This window comes from Crassostrea angulata, chromosome 10, assembly GCF_025612915.1.
Source record: "Crassostrea angulata isolate pt1a10 chromosome 10, ASM2561291v2, whole genome shotgun sequence".
Classification (NCBI taxonomy): Eukaryota; Metazoa; Mollusca; class Bivalvia; order Ostreida; family Ostreidae; genus Magallana; species Magallana angulata.
This window is the reverse complement of record NC_069120.1, coordinates 45,713,448-45,731,172: the sequence shown is the minus strand read 5'-3', so window position 1 is coordinate 45,731,172 and position 17,725 is coordinate 45,713,448. Positions and strand designations below refer to the sequence as shown.

Below are 17,725 nucleotides of genomic sequence, written 5' to 3'. Positions count from 1 at the left end.
ATTAATAAGCATAACCATGTATTCATTTCCTATTGTTTGTTTTCGTTCTCTTAAATCCTTCTTTACCATGAAAAAAACCTTGTCATTGGTTGCTAGCATTACATTCTGTCCTCTTCTGACATTTTTATTTCTTAAATTGTGTCTGCAATATGACTCCCATCAAAAATTTCTGCAGTATGATTATTTTCCAAAAATTAATCTGCCATATGATTACTTAAAGTAATTATATTGCATATTTTATCTAAGAAATAAATTATTTCAGAGGGGACAATTTTTTAGCAACGCTAATTAACTAACTACAGTTCCTTCAACGCTCTACTGTCATGGTTGTTTTTCTCGCCACGTTTATCACACGCTTTGTGGTTTTTTATGATACATGATTCTTGCACTGCACAGTGAGAGAAAGATTCACTTGCAATTTGCTAAAATGTTTACTGCAAAAGATGAGTTTTAAATCTTTGTTTACGTGAAGCTTGGTTGATATACATATTGTTGAAAAGATTTCTATTAGATAATCAATCTTGTTCAAATCTCAAACATCTCAGTATCTTTAATTTACCTATTTAAACCCCCCTGAAAACAAAATACTGTAAATTCCTTAATTCAACTTGAGGTACATTGTATATATTCAGCGGTAAGTCGCTCTAGCAGATTTTAAAATCTCATCTATTTTTCCGTTTTACATAAATAAAAAATGTAATAGATAGATAACTCTTATCTGAATAAAATGATTACTTTTGAATATTTAAATTAATGGTGGCCAAACTTTGTAAATTTCCAGATTTGTACAGGTTTATAGGAACAATCATTTCGTAGCTTTTTAAAAAAAATTTGTTGAGATGTGAAATGTCTGAAGAGGGGTACCCGCAAAATCAACTAATTTAAAAGTTAAACCACCATCAATATTTAACGATCGGATACCACAGTGTTCGGAGTTTTAAATTGCAAGTTAGAAAATTATTTCTATCATTGTCCTGCAAGACATGCGCAAGTTGTTTGAATTAACGCATCTACAATCTAGTATTATAGAACATAACATAGCTAGTATGGTGGGTACTTTTGCAGCTTGTACTTTTCTTTTGTTCATTTTTGCTCTTGCTTTTCTCTCTTTACTATTTCATATATACATAAACATCTACTATAAGTAACATAACCTGACATCTCTATATATCATAATTTTTATGGTTTTGGGACTATATAATTGGGGGAAGGACAACAATATATGTGCTTGGTGTCCAATTCGATTTCTATAAGTAATATATTTTTGGGGAAAGTGTTTAAAAATTAAAATTTGGAAATCCATATTAAAAAAAAAATATGTAGAGAGTTTTAGAATTTTAAAGGAACAATCAAAGACACGATTTGAGCTAAAAATTTGGAAGTTTTATTTTTCAGTTGCCAAGAACCAAGATATTTCTAAAACTTTACAATTTTTTTTATTTGAAGTCAGTGTACAAAAGATACACAAAACTTAGAATATTTTGTAATATAAACATAGTCTGTGCAATTCATTTGTTTAGAATATATTGTAAAGAAATTACCATGTATTTTAAACAAAAATTCCTGCCTATCAGAATAGACCGATTAACCGTGTTCATAAATAACAATTAATAAAAACCATACCAAAATTTGATGGAAAGGATTTACATTAAACACCAGTCGAAACAAAGGTCGAGCAAAGTTTAAATTTAAAAAATCCAACCTAGGAAAATCTCGCGTTTAGCTTAAATTCAGCGTTATCGGTTAAAATGACGTAGTAGAACTTAGTTGTTTTTTTTCGTTTAAAACGTGTCTGCCCTTTTAAAGGATCATAGTTAAAATTTGTGCAGAATAAATTGATAATTTTTTTTAGATTTTCTTTTTTTTTAATGGTTCAATACGGTTTATCCAATAGTCAACCAAAATTTTCTGTTGTCAAGTGTTCATCCACTCGGAGACACAGAGCTCTCAACTCTTGTCTTATTTCAAACAATTCCCATGGCGTGTTTTGTTTACAAATGATTTCTGTTTTCATTACAAACTCTGTGATCTCCGTTGCTCACTCTGAACTCGAAAACTGACATCCAAATTTTGGTTGAACGTTTGAAAAAAGAAATTGTGTACGATTGTAAACATTAAGAAAACTGAAAAATAAAAGTGTGAAACTGTCGGCTCAGATTGTGACTTTAAAACGCATTGATAATAGTGTTGAAGGTACTTTTGCTTTTGCTTGTATCCCTTGTAATTGGTGAGGGTTGTTGTTGCATGAAATAAAGAAAATAAACCTTTCTCTTTCAATATTTTCTTTCCTCTTTTCAAATTGTCAAGTACAATGCATGGATGTAAACATTCATAATAAATGACAAAGACACACCATAAACAAAAAAAAAACCCCAAAAAACCCGATAACAGTACATGTACTAAAACTAGTTATGTATAGGATTTGATCACGTGACCAATCCGTATTTATATACTCAGTCTGATATACATCCAAAAACGATACCTTATGACTTTTTTCAAGGAAAAAGGACAACTTTCTTTCCCTATCTAATGTTGCATATGTACAAGTATCTCCCTTTTTAAAATTGAACATATATCGTCATTTTTTCACAATGTCCACTTTCCTATATAATACATGCGAAACAATTGGTTTATAGGGGTCATAAATACGTCGTCAGTTTCATTTTTTAGCAATCAAGTTGAAAGCGCTTTATTGAGCACTCATCTGTCATACTTGGATTCGATATGAATATGTTATTAATGCTTATGTTGCATACTTAGAAATTAATAGCTACATCGGATCTTTAGGACCTTGCAAGTTGATAATCTCTCCAACCTGGTGAAATATTTTGAAATGATTTCATCGCTATTGATCGATGATGGAAAAAAGAAGAAAATTAAATATGCAGGCTGATAAACATGTGCTGTAAATTTATTAGATGATTGACAGATTGATTGAAAGATGATGTCTGAATTGTTAAGAAGAAATGGTCTTTATGTGGTGTAAATTTATTTACAAGAATGGAATTTGTTTTAGATTTATCTGAGGAACAAGTCGTAGGCATTGTAATAGGATCCATATTTGTCCTCATTTTTGTTGCTGCTGGGTGTTTTTGTGTGATCAGGTAAATATAAATATATAATGTACTGATTAAATCACGCCATTGTGTCTATTCAAGACACTTGTTACACAGAAATATGAATTTGTTGGAATGTCTACGCTTAGCTCATACGCACGTGGCAAAATAAACTCGTATATCTTGATTAAGAACGTATTAGATTACACATAGCGTAAGAGTATTATTGTAATCAAAACGATAAAAGCATAATTTAACCATTAAATGATAAGACGAAAAATAAATGATATCGGATTTCTTTTACAGATATTTGTAGTCGATCTAAGTATAAAATCAACATTATGTATTTTGAATGAAGCAAATTCTTGTTTACTTGACATTCTTACTTGATTAAATTATAAGAAGTCATCAATCAAATTGCCCCCAATTTAAAATAATTATTGTAGATATCTACAAAGGTAGATAGTAATTTATTCATAACACCGTTTACATAATTCAGACTTAATTCTTTTTCAGACAAGTGAGAAAAGCCTTACACCTGAATGAAAAGTTTGAAATTGAAACTCCTTCTGTTGTTCCATACAGGGATACGGTAAATTTGGGCTGTTGTGAATTTCTTATGCAAAATCTGCATTGTGCTCTTTTATATTTATGCAAATCCATTTAAAATTATCTTATTACCAAGCATAATTTTGTTCTTTTCGATGAAAGATGACCAATGAGTGTTTTTTCCGTTGAAAAATGAAAAGAGAAAAATCAATTTGGTGTATTCTTCAAATTAATATGTATATTGAGCAGTAAAGTTATTTAAGTAAAGTAAAGTAAATACCTTGTTTCTCTATTAAGTTATGAATTATCTTTTAAAGAGTAAAGACAATGCATTTACCTTGATTGTCTGCTACAGCCAAGAGAATGCATTTAACTTGATTGTCTGCTACAGCCAAGAGAATGCATTTACCTTGATTGTCTGTTACAGCCTAGTGGTGTCTTTCCGCGTTACCATAGTCTTGCATTGCCCTCAGATAGGTCTAGCCGCCTCCCTCTGATCACAGCAGTAAGTTATCCCTCTTATACACGTAGTCTAAGTTCTTGTTTTAACATTGTCCAGTAGATTGAACTCGTTTATACCACGACAGTCTTCAATTTGAGCTTTTAGAGTTCTCTTTTCTTCGAAATAACTTTGACTTTTAAAAAGAGAAACAGATAACTAGATATCAGTGCAATTAGTTTTAAACTGATGTACGTGAATGTTTATAATGATTTATAAAATTTCTTATTTTGCTCCCTATGTAGAATGGAACTGCAAGACACAGCAGTTCTGATGACCGCAGTTATTCAGAGGTAAAAGCCATAGAGCAAGAAGGAGAAAAGCACTGTGTTGTAAACAGCACCTCAAAGTCCAATGGAGGTACATTGGCCCTGGACGATATTCCACGGCAAATCAGCAAAGATAGCGGACACGGAAGTATGTCTCCCACCTCTGTAAACCAGCCAACTACTCCTGACAAGACAGTGCAAGAGAAGGAATTGATGTCGAACGCTGAATTTATTCCACATGGATATGCCAAGGCAACAGCCATTAATACACGCTGTTTTCATGGTAATGATCATGGTAATGATCAAGTTACAGGTCCTAAAATTAAAATTGGATTACATGCTAGTGTAAGAGCATGTGAACATTTTGTAGATTTTGAAGTCATTGTCAATTAACATGGAGTTACATTTTTGAAGTGTGTATTGAAACTGTATAAAAATCAGGGTAAAGTCTAAAGTCAAACTCAAAAGAATAGTTAAGATGAGGCAAGGCAGTGTAAGAAATGATTTTTTATATGAAAACTCTCATCATTTAATACCGCAGTATTATGTTCATACACATTAAACAAACGATTGCATGTAATTAGACTTTAGTAATAGAGATAACTCTTATAGAATCATACAGCATTAAACTATTTAAGTTTATCTGCAAAATATCTTTCCTGCCTTACATCAAAATATGTCTTACATTGACCTTTATTATCACAATTTTATATGTATATTCATGAATAATATCATTTTTATATTCAAATTATAAGCCCACATAGGCGCAGAAGAAACAGTTCAATATTAAATGATTATTCGTCAAAGTCTTAACAGATTTTTATTCGTTGTGGATATTTGTTATTATATATACTAGTATATAGCTCATATAACTACAACTAATAGGTAATTAGATTTTGGTGTCGTAAAATAGCAAAACGAGAAAAAAAATTGTACAAATATATACCAGAATAATACATATTATTTCTTGGATTGTTTTCTCTCACTAATATAGAAAATGGATCCTTTGATACTGGAGAAGAAAACTCTCCAACAGACTTGAAAGAATCGTCTTGCCAGTGCAATGATCTCTCAGGAAGTGGCAACTGCTTATTACGTAAGTAATATACACTGTACACCCACCTACAAAAAAAAAAATAAAAAGACGCTTTCAAAATTAAAAAAAACCCAAAACCATTTTTTAATATATAAAATGATTCGTTATTTCAACATATTAAATGCATGATAGTAATATTATTTTCCATAATAACTTGACGATGTATGCATGCCATTTGACAATTTTTGGTTATACTTTGGATCATGCATTTGTGTAGTTGTAGGAAAAGAATGAGAGAAGTGGTGGATCAGTATTTTGGGGGGAATAGATCTAAATTGGTCTATGTCCATCCTTTATGATGATTGTCCTCTTAATGATATATAACACTAATCCTGAGGTGTTGTGTTCACACAGTTTAAGTAGAGCACCTGTATATCAATTGTCCTCTGCCATATGTAAAAGGTTGTCTTTGTAGTTTGATGCTGAAATGTATGTCCTTGCCATTCACACACCTGAGCACATCCAACATGGCACTTGCTGTTCTAAAAATTCAATTGTTTCATACCTAGTTTTACTAGATGTTTGCCCTTAATTTCAACAAATCCTGGACATAGTTGCTAAAATATAAAATTGGCTAATATATTTTTTTTTCAAAATTTGAAAGTATATTTTTTTAAGAAGAAGGTAAATGTACTGCATATGATACCGTTTGCAAGCAAGATTGAACAATTTACTAGTACTAAAATGTAGTTGCAAAATTAGCTTTTGACCAAATTGATATCAATGATTAGATCGTTAGCTGCTATATAACTAAACGATTGAACAGTTTATGATTTTATATACTATATGTACATTTTCTACATGGATACAGAAAGTTAAATCACATCGATAACAAAATAAATCATTGGGAACCAAAACAACATTCAATGAAATTGAGTTTTGTGTTTGACTACCTCTATATATTTAAATTACCGCCCGATTCCTCGTTGCCAAACTTATTTGCAAAATATATATTCTTGTCATTGCTTTTAAATTGCAAGATATATTCTGTATTGCAAGTTGAATGAAAACATGTGTTATTAAACCTGTTGCTGAGAATTTAACGTATTATACTCGATAGTTTTGGTGTTTGCAATAAGTCAAATCTAATTATGGCATGTTTTCAATTGTCATTTATTTTAAATTTGAAAGCTTACTCTATATTTTACACAACCACTTTCTCAATGTGAGGATTTTAAACAAAGAGCATCCAGTACTCTTAATTGTATCCACATTTTATTGTAGCAAACAACACTAGCCCGCAATCTTCAGAGACATCCAAAGAAATCAATCAAGATCACTCCCAACATACCAAGCAAGGAACAGTTGAACTAACTTTAAATTATGTATTTTACCAAGCAGACAACACCCAACATTCCTCTCACGAACCACCGAGTGGTGCAGACCAGTTTAAAGAAACAGAACTGTTTGCTGTTGAGCATTATGTGAATCCATCTCAGCCTTCGTTGGATGACCAGACAATGAATGCACAAGTTTTAAGAAATCAGTTTACTAAACAATCGATGATCGAAAACAATGTGTCTTCAGTCCCGAAGACTAGAGAAACAAGCTCCTGTCTGAAGCAGCCAATCAATGATATCAATTGTCCTGATTATATACGAAATGATTCCGCTATCCCAGACTACTTGCCAAACAAATCAGGGGATAAAATTGAAATGGGTGATGTTCCAAAGGAAGCAAAAGCTTTTCAAAATTCAGTTTCAGATTGTGTTTTGAATAGACCAGTTGATCAAATTGATCAGAGTCACGTTCTCAATGATTTTGAAGATAAACTTGTTATGGGTTATGTTCCGAATGGAACAGTGGGAAAATGTGGACCAGTTGAACAATTAATTAAGGATATAGATTCAGACAGAACTGCGAATCAGCCTTATAGTAACCATGTTCCAAATAAAGAAATGGGTGAAATTAAAATGAATAATATAAAATGTCCTATTGGAAAAATTGATCAATCTTGTTCCCACCAGGTTCCAAATGATTCCGTGGATTCCTTTAACGTTAATTCTGTTTTAAATAAACCAATGGACTTGTCTAACGTGAGATACGTGAAGAATGATACCGCAAAAACAGATTTAGAGTCAGAAAAACTTGAAAATTTCTCAAATTGCACCAAAGATGTGAATACAACCTCTCTTTTTGACAGTGACGTAGATAGAAAATGTAATCCAGAATTTGAAACTGAATCAGGCACAAGTTCTGGGAGTTTTGCAAACAGGTCATGCATTCATAACAGTGGCTATGTTACTGCTGACATGATAAATTCAGCAGGCTTTGTGTCTACTGAAGCTGTTGAGCAAGAGAGCTCAGGGGATGAAGGGGAGAGGGAGGAAGTGATCTTCAACAGTGGGTATGTGTCTGCAGAAGCAGTTCTGGCCCTCTGAATTTTTTTGCTTGAAGGAGAGAACAAAAGCTATTGATTAACTGTTTTTATCTAATTAAGTGTTTGCATAATATCCATTAAGAAACCGTTATTCCAGATTTGTTTTATATTTTTTAAAATAATGATTTGTTTATAGATATCATAAATGTATACGATCGTTAATTTTTGCTTATGGAGAATCTGCTGGTTTGAAATAATTTACATTACATGAAAAAAAAATATTTCTTTGATTTCATAAATTTTGAAATAATGTTAATGCATTCATTTAAATGCAATCATTCAGTAGACCAGTTTTTTTTTAGATGCATGTGCAAAGTTTACATGTACTATTGGCCCCACCGTCACCAACTTTCCTCAAGTTATTCAGCCCAAAGACTAAGTTTTTACCTCTTTTATGCACTTTTCTTTTCAGGATTTGAGTTGGGACTGAGTTATGGGATTTGAAATTTTTAGTTACGGTAAGGTCATATATCATTCCGACACCTTTTTCTTGATTTGAATTTTACGACTCTTTTTTTTATATCTACAATGTATTACTAATGTAAATTAATTTCTATGGTTAAATTTTTGTATAGTACCAATGTATTATTGCACTTATTTTGGTAAAATAATTCAATCAACATGCTTAATGACATCTGCGGGACAATGAAATTCAGAAGTGAACACTAACTTTTGTGAGTATTCTCTCCCTTGAAGCTGAGCGACGTGTAAAGACTAAAGAGTTTAAATACAAACCATTTTTGGTTTACCTCATATAAACATTTCAAAATGCCAACAACTACCTTCACCAATTTCATGTTTTATTGGTTTTATTTTGATTTGTTAAAAAAGCTCTATCTGTTGGATTTTTTTTTTTAAATCTAAATTTAATTTTACTATTTTTATAGTTAATTATTTTCCCCCGTAAGTCTGGAATCGTTGTGATAATTCTCACAGTTGCTGGAATAACATATTGTACAACTTTATAAGAAAATATCAATAATATTGAATCAATGCCTTATTCTTTTTTACTTTTGTGTCAAACGAAATGAATTTACATCATTAAAAGGAATGATTTATTAAGTTTTATTTTAGTTATGCAGGTATTGGACTGAATCATTTTCATGCTCTAACGTGTGTCAAATTAATATTCTGAAGTTATTTGTCATTGAATTCAGATGAAATCTTAAACGTCTATGAATATTTATATTAATGTCATAGGAATTGATTTTCAGTATAAAGAAATAAAAATCCATTAAAAACCCCGCTTAGAAATTCTCTTGCTTGCAAATTGGAGCAATTAAGTGCAATAAAATTATGTTTTTTAATTAATTATTTATATCTCCAATATGTTTAAATCTCACACAATATAACATTATTAATAGATGTCCCATTTTACGCTAAAACATCTCTTTGCTTTAATTTCTACCTCATTCCTTGACTTTTTGTTTTTGGTTGAAGCATGGCCTTACGTATGGTACCAGTTACTTACTTGATTAAATTTGAACATAATTTAGCCTTTTCTGATTTTTTTCTGTATATATGGCCAAGTTAAAAATTTACTGACTGTACCAGACAATACCGCCTGTCTATCATAAATTATCTTTTCAAACCTATATGTCTCAATAAGGCAAGTTTCGGTTAGTTTTCGAGCTAAAGGCATGAAAAATCTTTTTAAATGTAGTTGGCAACTGCTGATACAAAACGGCTTGATATAAGATTTCCATCCCTTGGCCAATAAAACTTAGACGAAGTCATTATTTTTATCTCAGGCTCCCTTTTTAGCTCACCTGAACCGAAGGTTCAAGTGAGCTTTTCTGATCACCTGTTGTCCGTCGTCCGTCCGTCCGTCCGTCCGTCTGTCTGTCTGTCCGTCCGTCTGTAAACTTTTCACATTTTTGACTTCTTCTCTAGAACCACTGAGCCAAATTTAACCAAACTTGAGACAAAGCATCCTTATGAGAAGGGGATTCTAAATTGTTAAAATAAAGGTCACAACCCTTTTTAAAAGGGAGATAATTGCGAAACTGCGAAAATTGGGTGGGTGTCTTAAAAAATCTTCTTCTTAAGAACCACTACACCAGATATGCCAATATTTACACCAAAGCTTGTATATATAGTGAAGATTCTAAATTGTAAAAATCGCGATCCCCGGGTCAATACTGGGGTCCCAAGAGGGGTTCAAAGTTGATTAAAAAAGACAAATTTAACATAGAAATATATGGGGGGAAGTGTTTTTAAAAATGTATTCTCAAGGACTACAGTTCTAAAATTAGTGAGATTAATATACAAGTACCCTAAAAGTGTAGATTCTAAATTGTGAAAACCGTGATCCCCGGACTAATACTACATACGGCCCCAAAATATGTTCAAAGTTAAACATAGACTTATATAATGGGAAAATGTTTTAAACTCTTCTTTTTAAGAATTACAATGCTACAGTTTGTGAGATTACTGTGCAATCATTCTGAGATAGTGCAGATTCTAAATTGTTTAAATCATGTTTTATTAAAAGAAGTATTAAAAAAAAAAAAAAAAAGAAATTTCCATGATAAGATTATCATCGTTAAATTATCTGGTTACCCATGTGTATGTTTATCGACTAGTTTTTTGGGTTTTTTTGGAATTTCAATCCCGACATCAATTACTCACATATCGGGATACAAGTGATCGGGATCAAAGATCATAAATTCAAACAACTTCAAAAAGGTGTGGATCTTAGTTTTTACGAAGTTTTGATTCACAAACACACAGTTAGGAAAGATAAAGGAACAAAAGATATGGAAAAAAAGTAGGAATCATTGATAGACTTTATCAACTATATATAGACTTTCCATGTTTTTTGAGTTTAGTCTATAAGACAGATGATCGATGAAAATGCAAAATCTAACATGCCTAATGTCCTCATCACACCTGCAATATTTTTATTTAATGAATCGATAAAGAAGCTTTTAAAGATTGAAATACAAAACAGATGCCAATATCATCTTTTAATTATTTAATGAATATAATTCAATTTTTTCAGTGAAATTGGATTTTTTTTTTTACTGCAAATGGGTATTTTAGAGCTTAAAATTCAGTCTCAGTTGATGTGTGAAATAATTATGAATAAAAACATGCCAAAGATAAAATTGTTTCTTCTTTTTATGTATTGTTTAATATATGGCAAAATCTTGAAATATATGAGTTTTACAATATTTATTCAGAGTTCACTTCATAATAAACCCTTTCGAAATAAAATGATACAAGGACTATTGTTCAGGTGAGCGATTTGTGGCCCATGGGCCTCTTGTTTACTAACATATAATACACTCCCTTTCAAAAGGTATAAGCTCGTCAACGGTCGATGGAACCTCGCTATTTTTTTTATTAGTGATAGTCCTGACTCTATTAAAATAGGCAACCTCTGATTACAATTGAAAGTCAGTCTATCAGGTTTGAAAGTTTAAGTTCTTGTTTCTATTGTATTTACATATATGTTTTCAACCTATCAGGGTTTATCCCGATTACCACATTCCTGTACAGCAAAAGCTCAGATGATTGTTGTTATTAAATTAATAACATTTTCTGAGTCCTCTTTTATCCATGTTTTTATTTTTTTTTCACATCGTATACTCATTATATGGTGTGTATATAGTCGAGTTTTTGATAATTTGAGTCGTCATTCTACTCTGCAGTATTGATATACTATTGTATAATATAACGTTTTATACTTTTATTACTTAGAATTTACAATAACAGTTATTTTTCTTGTACATGATTTCAAAAAGTTTAAAATTACCTCCTGATTATCTTGTAATTTTCATATTTCATAACATTGTTTTAAAGATTCTTAATTGAAAAAAGTTGCAATTTCATTTTTGAAAGATTATTACATCAAGACGATGAACATGTTTAAAATTTATTAATTAGGTTTATTTCTTTTTAATCAAAGGAAAAAATAAACCGACTACATGTTATTTTTCAAATTTCAAATGTCATTTGAATAAATTGCTCTGTTCATTGTCTAAAAGAATGTTTAACTATTGATACCCCCTCCCCCTTAGTGGTTTACATTACCTGTAGTAAAAAAAAAGTAGCTTAATTTCTATCATTACCAACAGATGTTATATGATAAATAATTCACTTACTTTTTTATCAGATGGTGCAAATTTATCAGCACCAAGGACACACTCGCTATTATACAAATTATCATGTAGAAATAATGCTTATATATCTTTCCATGACATTAAACATTTTCAGTTGTTTTTTTTTATTAGAAAATAAATCGACATAATTTGGGTCAAGTTTGTTCATTTGATAGAATAAGTTTGGGCACTCTCTTTAAAGCCATATGTAAAGGTTAAAAATCGTATATGTAGAAAACTTACTATAACATCTATTATTTTGGATGGTGCTTCTTTAGAGATTTTGGTGCTATTCCATAGATCGGTTCATGTATGTGAAATTCTCAGGATTTTTAATTTATCTCATGATCTGCTTCATTGTACGCCTTTGAATTATTTTTGATTTATAAAAGTCGAGTATGTATAATAAAATGTATTGAAAATCACTGAAGTGAATACTTTTGTGATGAATAAGGACACAAGCAGGATTCTCCAACTATTCCATTCTTTGAAGTTCTGTGTATCACTATTATTAATCTTTTTTGTCTTAACGTAATATTCATGACATGACTTTGTAGTACCCATGTAATGTGTGCCATTAATAGTATTTGCACTGGGTTTAAAGTGAAATTTCTGTCAAAATTTTAATCACCTTTGTATCATTATAATACTGTTATGTTATCCATTTGTACAATAAACCACAGAAAGTGATATGTATATTTTGTTCCGATTAAAATGACATAATATGTCCATATCTACATGGACATACTGGGTTATGTCTACCCCACAACTTGTTTAAAATATTGAAAATACATTTTGTGTGTAGATAATCATACATTATTGACAAGGTGTTAATGGTAAGAGTTAAAAAACAAACCTGACAACTATGAAGGCTACTTATCAAGGTCTCCATATTATAAGTGGGAAAATCATTGTCTTCAAATACAGAAAATACTGTTGGAGGTGGTATCATAAGATTGATATTGTAATTGTATATGGTAAGAGTATGGACCCCCTTTTTTTCCATTTTGCTGAATTTTATCAGATACTGTAGAACCAGACATATTCGTTGAGGATTAAATTTCGTTATTTTCGTTAGCAGAATAAATCAACGAAATAAAATCCATGACGAATTTTTTTACCTTAGTATTAATTAATACAGATTTCATACGTAACACACTTTAGGGATAAGGATATGAAGAAATTAAATGCCAACGAAATTGCATTTGGTTTATAAACAACGAAATTTTAAGCCAACGACAATATGTGCTTTTTCAGTATATCATGTTAATAAGAAATCTTGTAATTCATTTATTTTCAGGGTCTCGTCTCCACTTGCTGGTTACATGAATTAATATTTTTCAGTTTGTTTTTAAAAAAACGTTTTCAAATATTTAATAGTAATTTACAAACTAAGATAATTCATATGAGATAATGTTTTAATCTCAAATTTTGAACAGTAAATTCAGTTGAGAGTCATACATGTAATTATAAAAAATGTAGACTATACACCTTCTGGGACCTAAATTATATCACATATAAAAGGTATTGAGAATATAATCATAATTGTTTGTTTAGAACACAAATTCACCAAAAATACTAAATATTAAACTAACCTCAGCACATGATTATTCCATTATTCCTTTTAATATTTAAAAAGTTTCTGATCAGGGACATAGGATAAGTTATAATGATAGCTTCCCGCAATATTCAAACAAAATATGATAAATATTTAAAGAGCTTGCAACGTCATTAATAATACCAGCTAGAATATTAGGACTAAACTTGAATTGCAGACAAAAATTGTGATTCCTTGAAATACTATACTTCGGTGGACGCATACAAGTAGTCACCGATTACCCTAAAATTTCTAAGTTACATAAATTTTAATTTTTGAAATACTAAATTCGTTGGGAACGCAGTCACAGATTTTCTTCAATTCTTTTTAAGTTGGTTATTCCTATTAACTTTGATATAGTACCGTAAATAAACTGCTCACATCTAGATGCTCCCTATCATAGCAAATAAAAATATCTAAATATTATTGCAATTTTTTTATACATTAATATTTAATTTGGTTCTCGAAAGTAAGTGATGAATTATTAGTTTTATCAACAGCAATATCGGCTTTTAAATCCCTTTGTCATCCACAGTTACATGTAAATAGTTTACGTGTACTCGATGGAGTGAGATCTTGGTTAGTGTGCCGTGCCTATAGAAGTTCGGTTCCCGAGAAAGAGTAAAAATGTTCGATGCCTTCATTATTTTCTTCATTTTAAAATAATAATAATCTAACAAAAATATTAAACCGATATGACAGTAATAAATAATTATATTTATATCGTTCGTCAGAGTGGCTTTATCGATAAAAAGATCTCATTTTCACCAAAATCTTAGAATATATACATGTAGCCGATATGACTTACAATAAAACCGAATTGATTACTAGTATATACATGAAGATGTTTAACTACTAGACACAATAAAAGTTATAAAAAGTTATAATACTTAAATAAATAATATGTTGATGAGATTATAGAAAAATATGATTGTAAATTGTTGATATCAAATCAAGTGTAGGCCCCTATACACTGCAGTATGCTACTGAAATTTAATCTCAAATATTGATTTCAAATGTAGTTTTGCGTGCATGTTAACATGAATTTGTTGAAGGCTGTTGACTTGCGCATGAATTCTGCATATTGACATGATTATCTTTTTCGTTGACGTAATCTATAAATAAATAAGCTCCATTAAAAAGTTGTTTTAAAACTATGGTACAGACAGTGTTGTTTTTATACCCAACTGTTTCTTTTTACATCTAAAATCATAAAGGTCGTCAAAGAGTTTATCTAATAGCAATTGTGTTTGCTATTTATGAAGGTGTTACAACCCTCACAAACTGATCATAAAATGTAACTGGAAATCCATTTGATAAAGATTTTCCTTCTTTGGGTTTGTGCAGATTAGAATAAAGAAGAGTGGATAAAATCAAGATCAAATTGCTAAACAACCTAATGTCCTGTACGTTTATAAATCTTATGGCATTTAGAATTTTATCCAAGATCACTGAAATAGTCATATTTTCCATTGGAATAATTGCATTAATTTTGACTCATTAGAAGTTTTTAATAGTCAGGTTTTGTATACAGATATTTAATTTCAGCAGTGTTTGTTCACCAAAAACGTCATTACTGCCCAAAGCAATATATCATCTTTCTGTGTCTATTTCATAACGATAATATAAATGCTAGGATTGTCCCAATATTGCGTAAACTTATATGGCAATGCTTAAATTCTTTGCACTGTAATCTCGTCAAACAATTGTATTTGATCATTGGCCCTAAATATTTAAACAAAAACTGAATTTAAAAATGTATGATAGACTTGCTTAAGTCTTTATGTTTAATAATGTTTATGCTGTTTAATATCGAATCGAAAGTTTAATAATACTAGAGGCGAGCTCGTTGCAAAGCAACGAGTAGGTCTTCCGTCGCAACTTCGTGTCGCGAACGGATTGTCCATCAGTCTGATTTAAACACCTTCTTCTCCTGACACTTGTCAGAGCCAGAACCTGTATTGATAAAATGTCATCTTTACACGACCATTTCTTCTTACCAATAAGAGCTGTAGAAAATTGATTGAAACTCTTCAAATGGAGACAAAAAAATTAATTCATGCCTGTTTTCTATGTAACCTCTAGATTGAGTATTGCACCACTCATTAAACAGATAAAGGCATATCTTTGCTAAGTAGGTGTTTATTTAGATTGTATGCAAATGTGGAGGTCAAGTGGAGATAGTCTGTTATTGATACAGGTCTATCAGAACCTGGCGAGTGTAAGGAGAAGGGAAATGATACTGGATTATCAATGTGATAATAGTAAGTTCAAGAAATCGAAAACGAGACTCAATTTCAAAGTATTATTTTCATACCAGGCAAGTTCTTCGTTTAACTTACTTCAAGTTTAGGATAACTTTAAAAAAGACATCATTTATGTACATGTATATAATTAATTTAATTATAATAAAAGTGTGGATGTGGCGGTGGGGGAAATGACCCAAAAATCAATTTTCTAAGCGTTAACTTAAGGGAAATTTTGGTTGAGAGAAAGGGGGGCATTGCTCCCACTGGACCATCTAAAAGGTACTGTTAGCAAGCTCACAAATGATATCCCCGCTAAGAAAGAAGTCATTACTCACGTATTTCTCTATTAGAGAATAATGGATGGTTCTTTTTCTTTAGTGAGTCAGACAAGGCAGGGTATATTTACAGGTCACAAGTAATCTTTATGTCAAACTCTAGCTTTTACTCATTTCCATTAATACAAGATATGACACATGTTTGACTTTGAACTTGCGCAACTGACCCTGGGTCAAGTTCATGACACATCATCGGTCATCGGGAATCTTTACATGAAATAGAAACTCCCAATGTTTCTCCTTAAATGACATAGGGACAAATCATTACACACCCTCAGGTCATAAGCAATCTTTGTGTGAAGTAAGAAATTCCAAAGTGGACCGGAAATAAATTTTGCACTTTTCCTGCCAGTGACCTTTACTTTGTCCAAATGACCTTGGGTTTAGGTCATGACGCTTCGTCAGGTAATGAGTAATACGTGTATGAAGTAAGAACACTTCCAATGTTTCTCCATCAGAAAGATATAGACCGGACACGACGTACGGACGGACAAGGTGATTTTTATTTAACCCCCCCCCCCCCTCAATTTATTTTCGTGGGGTATAAAAATCCTTTTCGCCCGTTTTATGCGGCACAAAAAAGACCTATATTTTTCAATTATTTCTATCATATCACATATAAATATACATGTAAATGTATGCACATTTGAGTTCTTCTCATCATCGTCGGAAAGGATAAGAAACCCTTGGGGTCCAATAATGTCTTTCATGGGCATTTGTCAGTTTGCATCACTAAATAATTTCCAAGCGGTAAGCTATCAAAGCTTTTGAGATGTTACATGTAGATATTGAATTTCTATAGATTTAGATTTAAGGTTAGGAAAAACAACACTTTTTTATACAGTAAAAAAAAACTAAAATAGCTTAATGTACGCGTACACATAAATAAGAAGATGTAGCGAAAGCTATAAAGACTTTATTTTTTCTGTTCTAGACTTTTTCAGAGTTAACGAGCTACAAGTTAAAAATCTCTTATTTTGACAAGCTAGATTAAAAATAAAATATTGAGCTGAGTTTTAGGTCACTTAATCTGCATTACAACCTCATACTACACAACTTCAATGATTTTCTTTTATCAATATGCATATAACAATAAGTAAAATCCCCAAGAACAAATATCTATCACAATTAAATGATTAAATGCATACATTTTGAGAGGCAGAAAAGTCGCTATATTATAGTCTGCAAGTCAATTGAACTACTACAATTATTTCAAAGAAATAAGAAACTGTCGACACTTGCAGTACTCCGATGATTTAATGACGATCGACCGACTTTATTGCTTAATGTAGTCGTATATCATTACTTATAATCCTGAGAACAAATTTTATTTAATCTTTGATTTAAAACTGTTAACTTATTAAACCAGAGACATAAATAACTTATTAAGTTATTTATGTCTCTGATAATATATTTTATTAAGGTCTTCCGTTTCCAACGGAAGACCTTGTACTGATTCTGTTGGAAATTCTTCATTATTATTTTTCTTCTTCTTTTTCTTCTAGACGTTTCTTTAAACTGTAATATCTCGCTTGTTTGTCATTAGATTTTATTCAAATTTTCAGGGTTAATTGGAAATGATAATAGCT

The 17,725-nt window shown here is 31.0% G+C and overlaps 2 protein-coding genes across 3 annotated transcripts in view; both read left to right on the top strand.

Annotated features, from left to right (window-relative positions):
- Nucleotides 1-11,451, top strand: part of LOC128168360 (uncharacterized) — a 35,178-nt gene extending 23,727 nt beyond the window's left edge. For both annotated transcript variants that reach the window (XM_052834610.1, XM_052834609.1), the window contains 6 exons: nt 3,017-3,104; nt 3,573-3,648; nt 4,033-4,110; nt 4,350-4,668; nt 5,368-5,469; nt 6,694-11,451. In XM_052834610.1, coding sequence (XP_052690570.1) covers nt 3,017-3,104; nt 3,573-3,648; nt 4,033-4,110; nt 4,350-4,668; nt 5,368-5,469; nt 6,694-7,850 — 1,820 coding nt within the window. In that variant the 3' untranslated portion in view covers nt 7,851-11,451. The remainder of the gene's footprint in view (nt 1-3,016; nt 3,105-3,572; nt 3,649-4,032; nt 4,111-4,349; nt 4,669-5,367; nt 5,470-6,693) is intronic.
- The window catches only part of LOC128168363 (uncharacterized), a 36,449-nt gene continuing 26,572 nt past the window's right edge, over nt 7,849-17,725 (top strand). The window contains exon 1 of the mRNA XM_052834617.1: nt 7,849-8,307. The gene's annotated coding sequence lies outside the window, so the exon portion shown is untranslated. The remainder of the gene's footprint in view (nt 8,308-17,725) is intronic.